At 48.5% G+C, this 18,615-nt stretch overlaps 1 protein-coding gene across 7 annotated transcripts in view; it reads right to left on the bottom strand.

Annotated features, from left to right (window-relative positions):
• Positions 1-18,615, bottom strand: part of SEMA5A (semaphorin 5A) — a 466,937-nt gene that overhangs the window by 12,403 nt on the left and 435,919 nt on the right. For 5 of the 7 annotated variants that reach the window (XM_045082005.1, XM_004761227.3, XM_045082007.1 and 2 more), the window contains 5 exons: positions 17,084-17,309; positions 13,833-14,051; positions 6,496-6,666; positions 4,537-4,692; positions 3,077-3,124 (listed from right to left, as the gene is read on the bottom strand). In XM_045082005.1, the coding sequence (XP_044937940.1) occupies positions 3,077-3,124; positions 4,537-4,692; positions 6,496-6,666; positions 13,833-14,051; positions 17,084-17,309 (820 nt within the window). Of the gene's footprint in view, positions 1-3,076; positions 3,125-4,536; positions 4,693-6,495; positions 6,667-7,967; positions 8,721-13,832; positions 14,052-17,083; positions 17,310-18,615 lie in introns of those variants that run through there. The other 2 variants (XM_045082008.1, XM_045082010.1) reach the window with 2 other exon arrangements.

The raw sequence follows: 18,615 nt of genomic DNA on the forward strand, positions 1-18,615 counted from the left end.
CAGGTGTCCAAGCCGGCAGCTCTAGTCCCTGGATCATCCAGCTGGACGTGACTAGAATATTCCACAAGCACCACCTCCCCCACCTCCACCTGTTTCTCACTTCTTGATTCTCTGGTCCCTGGTCTAACAAAATGGAAGCAATTCACAACTCTCTGACCTTTCCGGATTTTGTCTGAAGCCTCCAGAGCTGGACCTGGACGGGTTGGACCAAGCCCCGGGGGGCAGCCCACCAGCCACTAGAGGTGTCCTGAAACTGTGCTCAAGGCACGCGAGAGCAGATGTCACATGGGCTGTCATCATTTTATACTGCAGCCACTTTGAGTCCCCAGGGTCAACGCCACCTACCGAGAAGAGTGCTTTCTGTGGCACTGATGGCGTTTGATTATAATGTGCGGAGACGTACGGTGCTCGCCATATGCGGATACTTTGTCATCCGTCGATGAATCATGGGTGCAGGTGCCCAGGGAGGCTGGGGCCAACCGACATCTTTATGAGGGTTATATAGACTCTGTGTCTCATGAAACTAAAAATAGCTAAATTGAAAAATTTCAATAGGCCTACATTTTTTTGCATAGGGAAAAACAGTGTCTATTAAATCTCTTTTGAATTTGCTTAGTGTGGCTCTTTGCTTTGAACATGCTTTTTTTCCCCATTGTTTTGGTCAGGAAAGCTGGACTAGAAACCAGCTACCCAGTTGGCTCCACTGAGGATTTCCTTCACAAAATCTGGTTGATTTCTCTTCAAATGGAAAAAAAAAAAAGACATCTGTGTTGTCTTCCTAAACATCCCAGAACATTTTGCCAGGTGATTCTTCTTACCCATCAGCCCTACAGTCAGATCTTATTTAACCTGACATGTTAGCAGCTGGAGATCTAAGAACATCAGTTGTGAATACTACAGAATGAGGAACGTCCCTATGATTTAATCATGTCAAGGCATGACTTGGGGTTGGGTAGCCAATGAGCCCATCTGATTCAGACACACAGAAGCAGCATTTTAGGATGGGAATGGACTTTGCACCATGTTCTTCCAGGTGCTCAAGGCCCTTGAAAGTCTCCTATATCCTAACCCAGAGGGGGTTGGATGGGGAAAGTGGTTTTTGAATCTCTGGTGGGCATGGGGGACCAGTCAACTCTGCCGGGATATCAGCAGACCAAGTTCTGTCTTGACCTCACGTAGGACAGGGGCACCCCTTAAAAACTCTGCTTCACTTTGGACATAACACTGCTTCCGAGGGCAGCAGGCATGCCTGGACCCTGGGTGATGTCCAAAACTGTCTCCTGACCAGGGCTGCTGTGGCACCAGCCCTCCAGACACAATCCTTCCAGATACCTATTGCCAGGGGCCTTCTCTTGTGGTGCTCTGGCCTTAAAGCTTCCACTCAGATCCCACTGCCTGGATCCCAACTCTGGCTCCACAGCTGACAACCTGTGCCGACTTCGGCCAATGGCTTCATCTCACTCTTCTTGACCTTAATGCAGATGACAGTGCAGGGCTGCAATTTCCAAAACCAAAATCTCCGGAACGGACTTTTCATTACTCACCTGGCAGCAAAGCATGACCGGACCTGACCCTCTTGCTGCAGAGCTAACGAGAACTACAGAAGCGTTAGCATCTTCACTTGGCCCACACGTCATGAGGCATCATGAAAGAGACTAGTTACAGAATGTGGACCTGGGCACTGCAGTGTTACCTAACAGACATCACACACCCCCTAGGACCCATCTGAAATCTGAAAACCGCTGAATTCTAAAACCCTTCTGTATTTCCAAAGGTTTTATGTTAAAGAACTGTGGGCCGTGGAACCTACATGAACATCCTTTGTTGGATCAAATAGGACACTTCTTGCCATTTGATACAGTGGTGTGGAGTGACTGATCTAAAAATATTAAAGGACCCTTATGGCTATGATTATTTTTTATGGGAACTAGAGTCTATTCATCTTCTAGCTGGATCCCAAGTCAGTGAATGCCAGTCTGTGAGCTCACGGAACCGATGTAGGTCAGACACCAGACACAGCACGTCTCAGGCACTGGAGTCTTTTATGACATGAATGCTGGTTCCAGGAGGGCTAGGGCTATTCGTGTCCCCATGGTCATCTCAGTGCCCCTCGCAGAGCTCACGGAATGGGTGCACCACAAAGATTAGTTAGTTAGATTAACAGCTAAAACTAAACAGACAGAATGTAACAGATAGTGGGCTCTTAATTCATGTAGTTAACAGCAGTAAGTACATTCCTAAAACACACTCACAGAGCTCCGGATTCCATGTGAACATGCAGACCAGAGCTTCTGCGACTCCCCCCATGGACTGGATGATGGTAGGAAAGGTGTTCACAGGTCAGCAGCCACACGTGGTCTTGGTGTGGATATTGGCTCTGACTACCAAAGGCGGACAGAGGATAGGCACTGACCGGTGGACAGTCAGCCCCTCCCGCCCAGGCAAGGTAAACACATACAGTCAAGTCCAAATTTAGCACGAGCTGGAACCAGAGAATGTGAGTTGTGTCATTCAAGTTTGCAGAAAGTTTAAAAACCGCCTCTAGAGATGTTGTTCTTAACCATATGTCTCACCGTGTTATTACTCCAACAGTCTGAAGGCTCTATCAAGGCTGGATGCCACATATTAGAACTATAAATACGCAGAAAATGCTTGAATTGAGTTTTACTCATGAAAGATTTAACTACAGCTAATATCAAGATCACTGGTTCGTAAAGCTTATTAGCTTCCACTGAAATCACCTGAAAAGCTTAGGAAGCCAGAGACCTGGGCCTCACACAGAGAGGTTCTGATCCTGTAGGTGCAGGCAGGGCCTGAGAATGTGCATTCCTGCCACACACACACACACGCCCACCATGGTGCTGCTGCTGATGCTGGTGGCTACCACACGTGGGAACCACCGATCCAGATGTCAAACACTGACCACTCACAACCATACTACAAAGCATAACGTGTCTGGATCAAGGGCTTCTCCATCCGTTCTTCTTGGGCCAAACATCATATGAAACACATGGGAAGAGAAATGATGGGAAAATATCAGAAATCAATTAAAAATTAGTTAAAAACAGGAGCTTACCCCCACATCGTTTCTCTTCTACGCTACTGGACCTCGCCACAGAAACTTCTGGGAAAAAAAAAAAAAGAATTAATCACAGTGTGTAAAGGGTGTTGGGAAGAAAGAACACATCACTGGTTCATTTACAGATTCTCTAATGATTTCATGTTTTATGTGAGTCCAAGTTCCAAAAGCCCGATTGCTTGTTTAAAAAAAAAAATGTCCTATGTTTCTTTGTTTTAAGCAACCTGAGCTGTATTTGGTCAAGGTCATCTGGAGGGAAGGAGCGAGATTCATTATCACGGAAAGAAAAGGTTATGGTCCTTTGGGATGAAACCAGGGCACTAGTTTCAAAATAAAGGTCAGCGTATGTGCAGATTTTCTGTTACCATATATTTTGCCAGTTGTAGATCCCTATGTTGGCCGGGTGTTCCTGCCTCTGAGCAAAGCCAGTGTCGTCAGATTCCCTGCAGAGGGGACCAATCCACCAGAGCTCCAAGGAAATTGCCAGAATAAATAAATCTCCCATTCAGCACCCACTCGTGCTTTTTGCCATGACACACATTAAATACCCAAGTAAAATGCGAACAAGAGAACAGATCCTGGAACCAGTTTAGCCCATAAGGATCAAACACCATTTTGGGGAACTTGAGATGTTATTCTCTCTTGTACTGATTTTTTTCGGTGGGTAGCAAGAAGTCGCGCTATGTCCACGGTCTAAAAGGAAAACAACACAGTAAATGCTTGTAGTTCTATACTACACATGATGGAGGTGGCTTATAAGAAGACTAAAGCTAATCATTCTCTCTAAAATATGGTTACTTTTTCTGTAAGTCGAAGAAAACAAGGTGATTACCTATTATTACCTTTTAGGACGTCGGTCTCTGCTTCGGTCTACATCGCCGCCCTAACATCCACAGTGGACATACACAAAATGCCTTGGAAGTGTCTAACACCACGCCTGCACAGGCCAGATGGCTGGCGATCATCAGTAAATGAACACTGGTTTCACATGGAAAAGTCCACAGCCCAAGGGCCAGCCCGTCTCTTCTCCAAGACAAGACCCACAGGAAGTTTCTGTCTTCCCAAGTAAACCAAAGTTGCATAAAGAATCGGCCTTTTTATTCATACAAACACACGCACACAGCACTGCAAAGGCACTTAACCTAATGTCAAAATGACAAGATCATCTATTTTGATTTTTTGAGCAAAATCATCTCACTGTGTTATAGTCAGTAAATTGTAGGAGATATTGTGTTAGAAAAAAAGTTGTTAACACTCATGGCCCAAATGCAAGCCCAAACTCACAGTTATCTGTAAATCTACAGTCTAATTACCTTGAAACCGCAAGGGTTGAGAGAATCAGCTTTGTTTCCTCAAACATGACCTCCAAGGACAGATAAAACTCCCACCGAAGACTCATTTCCTCTCTAAATGATGGAAATGATTTGGTCCACACTGACAAGCCTCTCGGCCCGTACCTGGGATGTAGTTGGAATCAAAGCCACACGGCCGGCTCTCGGTGGTGTTTCCAGAACACTGGCTGCCCACAGGAAACAGAAGGATGCACTGGCGGGCACGGACCTGGACTCCAGACGCGTCGCACTCAGACCAGTCTGACCACTCCGACCAGCTCTCTGCAAAGACCGGAAGAGGGGACATGTGACAACAATGTCCCCTGAGACCAACCCACCTGAAAGCACCATAGGTCACACACATGACTTTCAATTTTCACATTACATTTGTAATGGGTCTGTGTCTAAGGAGGATGGACATGTACCCTCGGAGCACCCCAGTAAGTCAATTCCACATGGGCATGAATACAAGAACTTGGAGACCTTCGATCAAAAATAATGTGCTTTTCTAAAATCCATGTTATTTTAGTGTTTTAAAGCCATTGTAATTGGGACACCCGACACGCTATTTCATGAGGTCCAGCTGTGCAGAGACGGTCAGTGGTCACGGGAGAGAAATCTTCAGTGTGGACCCTGTTTCCCACAGGGCAATGCTCCTCTGTGAAGCGTGGCCCTCAAACGCTCTCCTGCCAAAATTCCTACAGGCCGCCGAGCTCGGGCAAGAGAAATGGTGCTGCATGAATCCGAGAGCCCTGGTTGCTGAGAGGGGTTTCGAGCTCCTACAAGAACCTTCCCTTCTGTCGCAAAAAATAATTCTGTGATCGATACACCAATGTCAGGCTGTACATGAGGTAGAAGTTCTGTTATCCCAGGTGTATTGTTGCCTCTGGGCCCAAGATCAGTGCATGAGTCTGAGGTTAAGGCCCAAAGCTAAGTGATTTAAGGTCACTTCACTCTCAAGTGGAAATTTCGCTCTGATTCATGAAATTCACCCAGGCTTACAGATGTTTGAAAAGAAAACAACACTCATATTTTAAGTAAGGATGTCAAAAAAAAAAAAATGTGCTCTCAATATTATTTGGAAATACTGAACAAATTAAAAGGGTTTATTTTATACGCAGTTTGCTTTTTTGTTCTTCTCAAATTTCTGTACCGTCTTCGTGTTATAGGGGAAATCTGGAAATCCAACATGTGCCTGGATCCACTGAAAGAAGTGACATTTTTTCTTAAAAATGTGTAAAGTACCAGGTTTGGGGATGACCGTGAGAATCTGGTTTCTAGGCACTTTTCAATATAAATGGAACTTTCCAGAAAGATCTGCAGGAGCAAGTTAAAAAATTAAAAGTGTGGATGTTTCAACATCAAAGTTAGACTCAACAGAGGGTGTCACATTTCCATGCAAAGCAGCCCCCATGTGTCAGGACAAAGCAGATTACTGGACGAGGACACTGCTGCAGTGTCCCCACCGGGCACCTGTGTGAGCCAGCTTCTGAACTTGGGTTCCCCACCTCCCTCCCTGGAGTCCCCTCCCTGGACCTGAGGCCAAATCCTTCACAAGGGCTCTCCTTGCTCTTCAACCTGATTTTCAGATCCCATTACCAGGTTAAACCTTTTAAAAGTGCATTGGGAAGGAAAAAATGAAACATGATGGGATTGGGAGGGAGACAAACCCTAAGAGCCTTTTAATCTCACCAAAAAACCCTAAGAATTGCAGGGGGTGGGTGGGGGAAAGGTGGCTGGGTGACGGACATCGGGGGAGGTATGCGCTCTGGTGAGTGCTGTGAAGTGGGTAAGCCTGACGATTCACAGACCTGTACCCCTGGGGCAAGTAATACATTATATGTCAATAAAAATAATTAATTAAAAAAAATGCACTGTGGTGACCTGCGTCTGTTCCTAGCTGTAACACTATGGCGAGAACTATTTATTCTATGGTCAGACAAGGTAGTGTGACGTCACTTCAAGGATGATAGTGCGGGATTCAGGGTTCCCTTCTTGCAGTCTGTGCTCTTGTGGGGTCTCATCAGTTTCATCACTTGTCAATCAAGGGAGGGAAGGGGCGGGCTAGGCCGCATCGGTGCTTACCCGGGCAGGGCTGCGTGTTGCACAGCGCCTCCTCCGTGTGCAGCCCCAGGCAGATGTCCCCTCCGTAGGCTGGGGCTGGGTTTGTGCACGAGCGCGTCCTCATGTAGTGCCCACCTCCACACGTCGCCGAGCACTTTGACCAGGGAGACCAGCAAGACCAGACGCCGTCCACTGGGAGGGGACACAAAGTCACAGCACTTGTGACATCTTGAGCGGACCCATCGGATGCGGCCGCGCACGGAACGTGCCTTGCAGGACGGCACGGGGCGCACCGCGCACTGGGGTGAGCCCTCGTGTCTGGGCTCTCCTGGTGAGGAAACCAGCTTGGCTGATTTCTCCCTGAGCTCGGCGTCCTCAGTTCCTCCTGCTTGTTCTTCTGGGCAATAGATGTAAACACGTAACACGCACGCATGAAGACAGCCGAGGAGGGCTAGGGGTGTAATATAAAGTCCCAGTTTCCCGGGAAGGACCACGAGCCACGAGCCACGTTCCGTGGTCATTCATGGGAAGACCAGCTAGCTCGCTCTCACCTCTGCTAATCGCACCATCCACCCAGAGCCAAGGATGAGCAGCTGCTGTCACGAGCTTCCTTCCTACTTGGATCATAATGGGCTCCGCGACCGGGGCGGGGCGGGGGGTCCGCGACCATCTAACGGGTTCTGGGAGGAACTGGGATGGGCGCTCTGGAGACGCAGGCGCGAAACCACCAAACGCAGCGCGAACCGCGGTGACTCGGCAGTGCGTTTCTGGGAGGGACCAAAGCCACGAATCCCCACATCCACAGCTAGACGTGGGGATGATTAGGAAGGCAAGTTTTACAATGTGGACACGAGGCATGACTGGTTCTGCTAGTAACCCAGAGCAGGTGTCCCGTTTGCCCCCTCCTGGGCCCCTGACACCTGCGCACGGATGCCCTGAGCGCAGGCACCCGCGGCCCGTCTGCACGTGGGACCTCGACGCTCGTCCTGCGTTAGCTGATGCTGCTGAGGCGGCCCCCTGCGCTGCCCACGGTCTCCAGTGCTGTCATATCCACCTGCTATTTATCGAAGTCCTGAACCACGCGCCCTGTTCTAGCCACCCCCATTTTTTCCCAGAGTCCCAGGAGAGAGCTGTAGGACTTGGGCAGCTCGAGGAGAGACTCATCAGTGGGCACAAAGAGCCATCACCACAGCGAACAGCGACGAAACCCAATGAGAGGCTCACTGTTACCATAAGTACATAATTTCATAGTTTGTTTTCTCCGTATCCTACATAAAAAGAAAACAGAATGGGGTGCCTGGGTGACTCATGTGATTAAGGCCCTGCCTTCCACTCAAGTCATGATCTCAGGATCCTGGGATGAGACCCGCTCCCAGTGGGGAGTCTGCCTCTCCCTCTGCCCCTCCCCCTGTTTGTGCTCTCCGACTCCCCTTCTTGCAAACAAATAAATAAAATTTTGAAACAAACAAACAAACAAAAAACCAGAAGCCATCACAGGAAGCAATGCCAAAGTCATTCAAGGTTGTTTTGGCTAGAATCACATCATTGGTATTTTAATACATGCAGCATGATTTAACGCATCTCTGTGGAGTAATATTTTCCTTTAGATACAGGCATGGGTAAAAACATGAGCAGGAATTTCATTTTCATGATATTCTTATCTGCCAAAAAAGTAGAAAACAAAACAGAAATGAAACATTTGAACCCCATTTCAAAGTGAGTTTTGACCTAGCTGGGAACTTTGTGATTCAGAAGTTTCTATGTTTTCCCTAGCAGGCGATAAGGTGAATTGGGAAGTTAAGAGGGAACCAGTCAGTTATCGGCCACCCGCTGTGGTACCAGTAAGAGGAGGCAAAACTGTAAAAGTTTCAAAAATCCTCTTCTACATCTATTCTCCCTGGGGGGACGCCTGCTGCCAGCTTCTCTGCCGGTAACTTGGGCTGAAGCTTGGCCTTTGGCGCATATGCTTGTACCCCCCAAAGGGCACCTCTACATCACAGTGCCTGAGAGGAACAGGTGTCAAAGAGCGTGGGTGTCTGAATGTGTACAAGACCGTCTGGAGATCAGAAGGCTCTAGAGCCTCATCTAGAACCGGACTTGGAACCAACCACGGGATCTGAGGGTTCTTCACTTTTGCACCTCATGATAGACGTGCTGACCAGTGTCCAACGGGTATGTTTAACGATGCTCAGTACTAACTATCCACGCAGTGCAGTTCAGAACCACAGGAGGACATCACCTCGCACCTGCCAGGACGGAGATTACAAAAAGAGAAACAACAGATCATAATGTGGGTGAGGGTTTGGAGAAATCGGATCCCTTGCCCACTGCTGGTGCGAACGCACACCGGCATGGCCGTGAGGGACAGCATGACTGTGGTCCCATAAAATATTAAAAACAGAATTACTGTACGATCCAGCAATGCCACTTCTGGCATTGGTGCAAATTTCAAAAGAATTGAAATCAAGACCTTAAAAAAGATCTGCACTCCCATGTCTGTTGCAGGGTTGTTCACAAAAACCCACATCCGTGCTGTTCGATACCATGTCCATAGAGAACAGTCCCGTTTTGTGCACTTAAAGATTTATGTACAGAGGCCCTTGGGTGGCTCAGTCTGTCGAGCACCAGATTCTTGGTTTTTCTCAGGTTATGATCTCAGGGTCGTGAGATCCAGCTCCTTGCTGGGCTCTGCGCTCAGCGTGGAATCTGCTTGGGATTCTCTCTCTCCCTCTCCCTCTGCCCCTTCCCCTGCTCTCTCTCTCTCAGGTAAATAAATAAATTTAAAAAATACACATTTTTAATAGGGTGGCACCCATGTTCAATATTCTTACAATAAAAAAACTTAACAACAAACCAAAGATTGAATTTTTTCATTCATAATCATTTTTTAATTTTTCATTATTACTTTTTAAAGATTTTATTTATTTATTTGACAGAGACACAGCACGAGGGGGGGAGTAGGAGAGAGAGAAGCAGACTTCCTGCCGAGCAGGGAGCCCAATATGGGGCTTGATCCTAGAACCCTGCGATCATGATCTGGGCCAAAGGCAGATGTTTAACAGGGGAGCCGCACAGGTGCCCCTCATTCATAATCATTTTATAAAAAAGCAGCACTCATAGTCACGTTCTGGGAAGCCAGTAAGCTGATATCTAGAACCTACCTTGTGGTATTTCAAATAGCATTTACTCCTATCCACATTTCAACTAACATTCCAAATATTACCTCATCTAGTCTGATCAATGCTACCCACACCATACACACCACTGTTGTCTTGGTATCAAGAAAAATTCCCCGGGCACAGTCCTGTTAGTTATCAGAGTGCAGTCCTTGTTCCAAGTGCGAACAGTTTGAGGGCGCATGTGTAACAGAACCCAGTTGCTAGAACACTCCCACTTGCCAGTTTAAACCATTAAGATACAGTATCTACCTGTATCAATTTCAACCGCGACTTCATTGTCCTAAGGGATATTTTCAGAACTGGGGAAAGAGATGCTTCCAGTACAAAGGAATTCAGAGGAGAATTCTGGCCACTTTACTCTCTCAGGTAGTGGCCCTGATCTGCAATTGCCCGACATCCCCAGGCCAGCTCAACCCCACTCCTCACCTCCTGCCCCCCGAATGCTGTGCTCCCATCACCGACCGCCGCCTCTTCCAGGGCACAGACGGACTCAGAATGCAAGGGGGATGGTGCTTTGTACGGGATGAAAAATGATCCTGAACACTGAAGGAGGAAGGCTGAACTATTTCCCAAATAGAAAGTGCGGAGTATGAGAAGCCTCACGGCATTGCCTCCACTGCCAGGGAGACTGCGAAGCGTGGGACGGAAGCAGGAACTTGGAAGGTTTAATGAAATGATTAATGTCTGAATGTCAGGCATCCTGGGGGCTGTCAGAGACATAAAGTCATGCCCTTCCAGTCCTCTGGGACGTGTGTGCCTGTGATGGTGTTTCCCCAGAGTCCCGAGGCCTCGCCACACGGTCTCCACTGCAGGACAGCCGTGCTCTGAGCTCAGAAGTGTCCTGCACCAGCTGTCCTCCCCACCAAGCAGCCTCGCAGCTCCTTCTGGACAGAACCTAAGTCTTAGGATCCTTTTGTGGCACTTACGGTTTACAAAACAGAGCATAAACTCAAGGACCTCATGAAGAGAAAGGCACGCGCCCTCTCGACTCATCACGGATGTCTAACACGTTCTCTACAGAACGCACAGCTGTCCCGACTCATCGTTTTCATTCGGAGTCTGCCCCTCCATTAGACTGTCCCTCAGTCTGCCTCCTCCCTCATACTTACGAATCCCCTATATACATATATGATCTTACTTGAACTTGAATATTGCTCAGGAACAAAGAACTACCTTTGTCTCCACCTTTGTAGGCCAAGGTCTGGAATCCTTAGTTATGAGACAAACATGGATTGAAAAAAAGGAGTGAAGAAAGACCGAGCTATTTCTCAATGTTGGAGGAAAATTATGTAGGTGAAGTTACGACCAGATCAACCCACGGAAGGGGAAAAAGAATCATTTCAACAGGATCTCAACTTCAAACCCTTACGGCAGTTTACTATATAAATTGGGATTGGAGATCAAATTTTTCATTGATTGATTTTATGTTCACCCATCTTCAGATTTATTTTCAAATCCAGTCATAAGGAGAAAACTGGTTTTTAAATAAGATACGGTGCCCATTTGTAACTGTTCTTTATGGACCCAATAGAACTAAGAATGAGTCAATTCGCAGGGAGGAGAAGGTCCTAAATGAGGTAAAAATAGCCCGATTACTGGCAGAGCAGCTCAGCACCCACATCCCTGAATGGTTCCAACCCCTCCTTGCCAAGTTACATCCTATCATGCGTTTAGGAATTTTCTAGAAGGTGGGAGAGAAGATAGAATTCATCCAACTCAGTTCCCTGAACTGGCCCATTCCCGAGAGGAAAGTGACGGGGCCACTAAATATTTCCACACCCTCTACGGAATCTTGGCTTTCAGAAAGAAAATGAGAATGGAGCTATGTCAAGACATGAAGGTTATGTATACACAGTATTGGCTTGACCATGAAATCAACTCAAATAGAAACAGCCACCAGGTCATGTTAAGGGGGGTCTCTGAGAAGGGTCTGAGTCTTGCACTCAAGACCCGAAGCGGCCTCCAAGCATGGAGAAGTCTGCATGTTCTGCTGACAGTGACGAGGTCGCATGTCTGGACCCTGGGGATGTGCGGGGGTGGGTGGAGAGATCCTGACATTCCCTTGTCGCCCTCCCCGTTCGGTTTATAAGACGGATCCTGATCTAATGATGTCACCACCACACTCTCTCCCAGTGCCAGGGAGGAATGCTATTCTCCATGCTGGGGCTGTGGGAAAGAGCTGGTTCTGTGACCTTTCCCAGCCCCTCTGCATCACTTGGCCGGGAGAGCCAAGCAGTCGGAGGCAAGAGTCTCCTGAGGCTGGAGAAATTCAGGCAGAGTCGGCCTAGGCGGAGCACAGCAGCCATGGGAGCAGGGGTATTATTGGGCTCCCCGCTGCAAAGCTGAAAACTAAGTATTTTCAGTTTAATGTACGTTTATTCAAACTTCCATCCAACTACCTATCCACCCACCAGTTCACCCACCACCCACCCATCCGTCACCCATTCATCCACCCGTCTTCTGGTCATCTTCCCACCCATTCACCCATCACCCATCCGTCTGTCTTCCATCTGTCTGTCCACCCACCTATCTAGTCAGCCACTAAGTCATCCACTACTCATCCATCATGCACCCGTCTACCATCCGCCAATCCAACCATCACCACTCGTCTACCCGCCCACCCATCCATCCATCCATCATCTACCCGTCTTTCCCCCTATCTACCCATCCACCAATTCACTCACCCCCATCCACCCGTCCATCCGTCTCCTCATCCACTTGCTCATCCAACAAATACTCACTGGGCACTGCTGCAAGCCAGTTCCTTGCTTAAGTTGCTCCAAAACTTATTTGTACCTACTGGAAAAGATGCTATGCTCACAGGTTTCTGTACCTTTAAAAACACTGTACCTGGTGTTTGGGATGACACCCCCACCCCAGATTATTATCCCCCCTTCTCTATTTGGCCAACTCCTACCTGGCCCTCAGAACCCCGCTCACGGGCAACCTGATTGGGGTAGCTGCCATGGCTCCAGTTCGGTGGGTCCTTGGCTGGTATAGCCACTATGTCTGGTCAGCAGCCCAACAGCCAGTGACCATCCGGGGTCGACATTATTCACAGGATGTCTCCTCATGAACTCTAGGTTCCTTTCTGACCAGGACCATATCGCTGTGCCCACACACAGCCTGTGAATGGTGCCTGGTGGGCGAGCCAAAAATGTTTGCTGACAAAGTTGAACGAAGGAAGGAAGGAAGACCGAGTAACCCAATGCTTGTTCTCTTTCTCTTGTCCTTCAGTGAACCATTGCTGATGGCTGTCCCATGTGTGCCAGCCTGTGCAGGGAGCTGGGGGCACTACAGTGAGTGGGACCGTCACGGAGGTCCCTGCTGTTCTGGAACCCTCACGGGGCAGAGTCAGAGGCAAGTGCAGAGCCCTAGACAGCGTTCCGGTGGCCGTGAGGCATCGATGAAGGAGCCTCTGGTTATGGGAAGGTAAGGCGTTAGTGAGTCAGGTGTGAGGGCTGCTCCCAGGGCTCGGCAGGAGGAGCACAGAGAGGGCTAGCGTGCTGGGGACGACAGCCAGCCTCAGGACTGCGTGTGCACGCAGCGTCCTGTCCAGGAAGACGGACGCTCTTTAAGCTGATTTCCTAGCCCTGTGCTCATTTCAGAACTCCATGGAATGAACTGTCTCTGGAGGAGGACCCAGACAGCACAGCCTCTGTCTGCCTCCAAGAGAAAAAGAACGTGTGTTTAGAGAGCAGAATTCAGGACAAAATGGAGCCCTGCTGACTGAGCACATGAGGGCCACCAGTGGGTCACTCTTGATACCTGTCACCCTGGAGGAGGACACAGTGGTATGAAGAGAGGGCAGTCTCTGCAGGGCTGGGCCCATCAGTTTGGGAGGAGGCCAGCCACCAGCTTCGAGGACACAACCCAGCTCTCCACGCCTGCACTGCTGGGCCCACTGCTCCATCAGGTGGGATGCCAAAGGCCCCGGAGCCTCCCGGGGGCTCCCGAGAATGTTTTAGTTTCTTTAAAATCAGCAAAAATAAATGAATATAACCCAGTCTAGGTTATAGCTGTCTTTTTACCAAGGCAGGTAGAAAATATAATCTGTGACTTTGCACATGTTTAAGCTCAAGCACAAAGCCAGGGAAGTCGAGCGAGCCTCCCCAAATTAGAAGGTCGTCGAGGGCCCTTGAATTTCCAGATGTTTCCCAGATTGCTCAATCCACTCACCTGGGCAGGGCAAAATGTTGCACTCCTGGTATTCCAGGGATGGGCCCAGGCACGGCATTCCCCCGTACTTGGGCTCGGGGTTGTTGCAAACACGCTTCCGGCTCCGAATGCCCCTGCTGCAGTCGCGGCTACACTGTGACCACGACGTCCAGGCTGACCAGGCCCCGTTGACGGTGTGGGCGGAGTATCTCCCAGCACGCAGGAAATCTCCAGAAAGACCTGCCAACAAGACGGCCGAGTGCAGCTCTGTTAGACGTTCTGAGAGTAACCGGAGGCCCCACCAACCCTCCTTCTCTCTCAGCGCCTGCTTCGTTCGGCACCTACACCTCCCATATCGGTTGCATATTTTTCCTACTTCGGAAGAAAAGAACTGCAGGTGAACTGCTTTTACATAGTGGGATGCAACCGAGAACTCGACTGGTGAATGTGGTCACATCCTCATGCAAGTAATAGGTCTTGGGTTTGTAGGTCACTCGTTTTAATGAGAAACTTCTTACAAAGGAAACACAACTTCCTCACTTCCCTCGGGAATTCTAGAGCATTCTAGAACAGGACAGGAGGTGAGGCTCACCATGGGGGACAGCCAGCTGTAGAGAGGAAAGCGTGGCTCGAACAGTCTCCTCAACCCGTCCCTCTCGCTGTGAGCCTTTCCGCAGGGAATTCAGGCTGGTGAAAGACGCGGAGCTCCCCCCCTTCCCGATCAGACCCCAGAGACGGGGAGCCATCAGGAACCCCACAGGGGGCAAAGCTCATGACCCGGAAATGAAGACATCCCTGCATGACTGGGCCAAGGGGCTTGGGCCCCCGTGAAGTGTGAGGCCTGGTTACTCGCAGCTGGGTTGCCCCAGGTACCTGCGTGGCTGCAGAAGCAGCAGCAGCAGTTGGGAGCTGTCTTGGAAGGAACCCGCTCTGGTCCTTCCCGTGTGTCTGATCTGCTCTGAGCACTCTACACTCACTAAGTCATTTAATTAATCAGTCACAGCCAAAACGCCTATTGGCTTTGATGAAAATGGCTACTCACTTGCAATATTAGCAAACATTCTAATGCTCTCGAACAGTGGCAATGCAACTCGGAGTTTTTAAAGGAAACTTTGGAAAAGCCTGGGTGGCTCAGTCGTTCAAGCATCTGCCTTTGGCTCAGGTCATGATCCCAGGGTTGTGGAATCGAGTCCTGTATCTGCCTCCTCGCCTTGGCAGGGAGTCTACAGCTCCCTCTGTTTGTGCTGCTCTCTCTCTCTCTCTCTCTCTCTCTCTCTCTCTCCTCTCCAATAAATAAACAACTTCATTTATTTAAAAAAACAAAAAACAGCTCTCAAAGTAAGCCACAAAGTTCTGGGGAAGTGACTATCATTGAAAACAAACATCAGCTTTGGCTTTGTATGTCTCTGAGAATAAAAGGGTAAAAAACGTATGTTCAGAAAAGACAATGACAGTCTTCTGTGGGGAAACACTGACACTCATTGTCTCTTTTTCACTTTGGTGTTATAAGAAATATGACAGTTCATGACCCGCTCTGAAATGAGAAAGTTAAGTGCATGAATTGGAAACAGGGTTACCAGGATTTGGAAATAAAATAGAGGGAGCCCAGTTAAATCTGAATTTCAGATTTCAGAATTTCAGAAACAACAAGGAATGTTTCAGGGTAAGTACGTCCCAAATATTGCATGGGGCATACTTATACTAAAAAAAAAAAAAAAAGAAAAGAAAAAAAATCTGAGAAATATCTGAAATTCATCTTTAACTGGGAATTTTGTATCTTATGTCACAATCCCAATGTGAGATGAAAAGACTGTCCCTTGCAGAATGTAGATCTTTACATGGGCCCCCAGTTTCCTCTTGGTATTCCAGCCTATGTCTTTCCTTCTTACTGAAGCAGTATTTTACAAAATTAGTAGGAATGAAGATCATTTTGCTTGATTTTCTGCATGTATAGGTGTTTGCTTTAAAGGAATTATAGATATACTCACACAAAACTTTTCCCTAAGCAGAATTTTTTTTTTCCCCCAAAAGTGATGAACATGCGTGTGTATAGTTGCAGAACTACAGTGATCAGAATGGTCTGAGGTCCGGAGATGGTCACTGTCAGGACCTACAACCAGAAGTGGCTCTTGATGGCAATGGCCAGGCCTGCAAGCACGCAGGCTGGCAGACCCAGCTGCCCCTGCTGTCCAGCAGCTCCCCGGAGGAGGCAGGCATCGGTGACACGAGTGCAACTGCTCCACACAAGAGCTCCCCTCTGGCAAGGCAGGAGGACACTGGTCACACCCCATGAATTCACCCTACCCATGGCAGCCCGACATGGTAGCTCGCCACCTCTGTGGTTCAATAAGGCCACCCACTCTGGGTCCAAGGAGCTGTCACTAAAAGCGACACTGACGGTGACTGTACTTCCTATGCTCACGTTGGGAGAATAAGATGGAATCATAAACGCAAAGGTGCCGAGAAATGTTCCCGGTGGTCTAGTGCACGATGGCACTGTCACTGTTCTCAACACATCGTGCTCCGAGAACCATCTGTGAACACCTATCTTCTTTTTTAGAATTGGACAGCTCTTGTTAAAGTAAGTGAGAGAGACAGAAGAGATGAAGAAGAAAGCAGAAGCGAAGATTTTGGGCGACGAGGAGGCTCACCCCCTTTCCTGCAGTACAGAAGCTGAGCTCCAGGGGGAGCAAGTGAGTTATGAGGCGAGATGCCCACTAAGCCGCAGGACCGGGTGGAGGGTGCATCTCCTAGTCTACCTTAGAGTTGTCCCTACCTTATTCACATGATACTACAGATATGAAGAGGACAGAGAAATTTCAAAGACTATGAGAGGATTCTCACATGGTGAACTTTTTAGCAGAAAGAACCTTCTACAGACAGACGCACTTTGTGTTGGTCCAGCTCGGGAGAATCCAAGCAAAAGCTTATTTGCAGCTTACGTTTTGGGGGCCAGAAGATTTACGGAAGACCACTGAGCCTTCCTCAAGATATTTCCTGATCTCAAACAAATCTCCCACCAACTATCCTGGATGGCTAATGGATACAGTGTTACTGTGAGGGCTGAATTCATAGGACCACCTCGGTACAGAAGACTTTCTCATCAACTGGCTATCAAGCCGGTTCTGCACGAGTGGGGGTCATTGTCAGAAAGATGGCGACGCCAGAAACAGGCAAAGGAGAACATCCCCTCCCCTCGCTGTCCTCGGACCTTAGAGACGGGATCAAGCACCCCTCTGCGGAAAGGGGTTGGGTCCTGGGGGGCCGCTCACCGTCCGTGGAGCAGCCGCTGGTTCCGTCGCTGGAACAGTACCGCATCTCGATTCTCTGCCTTCCCACTTCCAGCAGGTTTGGGTCAGGCAGGCGGGCTTTGCAGGTATAGCGGAACCGTTGCTCGTAGTGGCCCCCGTTGTCCGAGATGTTGACGGGCGTCCAGGGCGTCCAGGGCGTGGTCTTCTTCAGCTCCGGGCAAGGGTTGGTGTTGCAAGGCTGGTACTCCTGGGCGAGAAGATGGCATGTGCTTATGGTGCAAGCATCAGTGGAGACCTGTGCTTGCTCCCTTTCCTGGAAGACGGGGCTCTCTGAACCTCACGTCCTGACACCCATCTGTTATTCTATCGAGTGAAAAACACAGTGTTGTCCAGCTGGGGCTTTAAGAGCCTGTTCAGCGTTCAGGTCAACTGCAGGAGGAATCTGCAGTTTCTCTTGCGTCATCAAGGAGAATGAAACAATACATGTACCCAGATGCGAAGAAGAATGCTGAGCCCATAAAGATCCCCTTCCTCTGCCTTGGTGAGTAGCCCAAACTGCTGAGTGCTCGATGTGAAGCTTAAGTGTTTTTTTAAAAAAGGCTAAAAGTTACGGAACCAAACATTTTATTTTGGACAACATAATACTCAGTTTAAATTCAATGAGTATTTTAAGCTCTGGGATGACGGCCTGCAAGTGTTAAGAGTGAAGAGTCTCCCAAATAACACAGAGAGTACAGAGTAACTTCTAGTGTGTAACTTTTCACATTCCCTGGTTAGTCCCTGGAAAGCATTTCTCAGTTTCTCGTCCTTCCCCTCGCCACCAGATTCCTCCCTCTCAAGCACAGGTGGGAGCGTCCCGGTTACTGAGTAGCATACGTTTGAAGGTCTGGCAAATGGGGCATGGTGTGCGGTGTGGGGGGGTGGAACGGATTAAGATTCTTAAAGATTTATTTGCCAAGAATTCTAAACACGGCATCTCCATAAAAAAGCACCACGTATGAAGGGTACAAGGTTTGGCCTTGGACACAGCACGCACTGTTCGTTCTTCCGTTGGACAATAAAGGTTTCGTTAGAGGGAAACCCACGACATATGATGCACCCATTATGACCATACTTAAAAAACGATTTTTATTGATGTTAAACATAAATACCAAGTAAGTGTTAAATAGCCCTCTAAGCTTTTTTATGAAAAAGAGAAACATTCTTTCTTTCTCCGTATCTTGTAGTTAAACATTTGCATATTTAGCCCCTAGTTCTAACACCCAGAATTTTCCAGGACCAGGCATGATCCATTACCTGTGCCCGTGGAAGGAGAGGGTTTGGCCCCTGACTCCCCCCCCCCATCCCTGTGTCTGCGACATTGATGAGGACTTCTGATCTCTGTCATCTTAATGCAGTCACATTTGTCCCTTGGGTTACATCAAAATCTGGTGTTTGCACTCATAACTAGGGGCACAACATCCACAGCTGAGGGATGTGATAAACCGATGGGCTCGCTAATCTTACCCAGGTCCCTCGCACACCCGGGTTCCTGAGGGTGGTCGTTCAGATTC

The sequence above is a fragment of the Mustela putorius genome, unplaced genomic scaffold (genome assembly GCF_011764305.1).
Source record: "Mustela putorius furo isolate JIRA1106 unplaced genomic scaffold, ASM1176430v1.1 tig00000589_pilon_pilon_pilon, whole genome shotgun sequence".
NCBI lineage: Eukaryota > Metazoa > Chordata > Mammalia > Carnivora > Mustelidae > Mustela > Mustela putorius.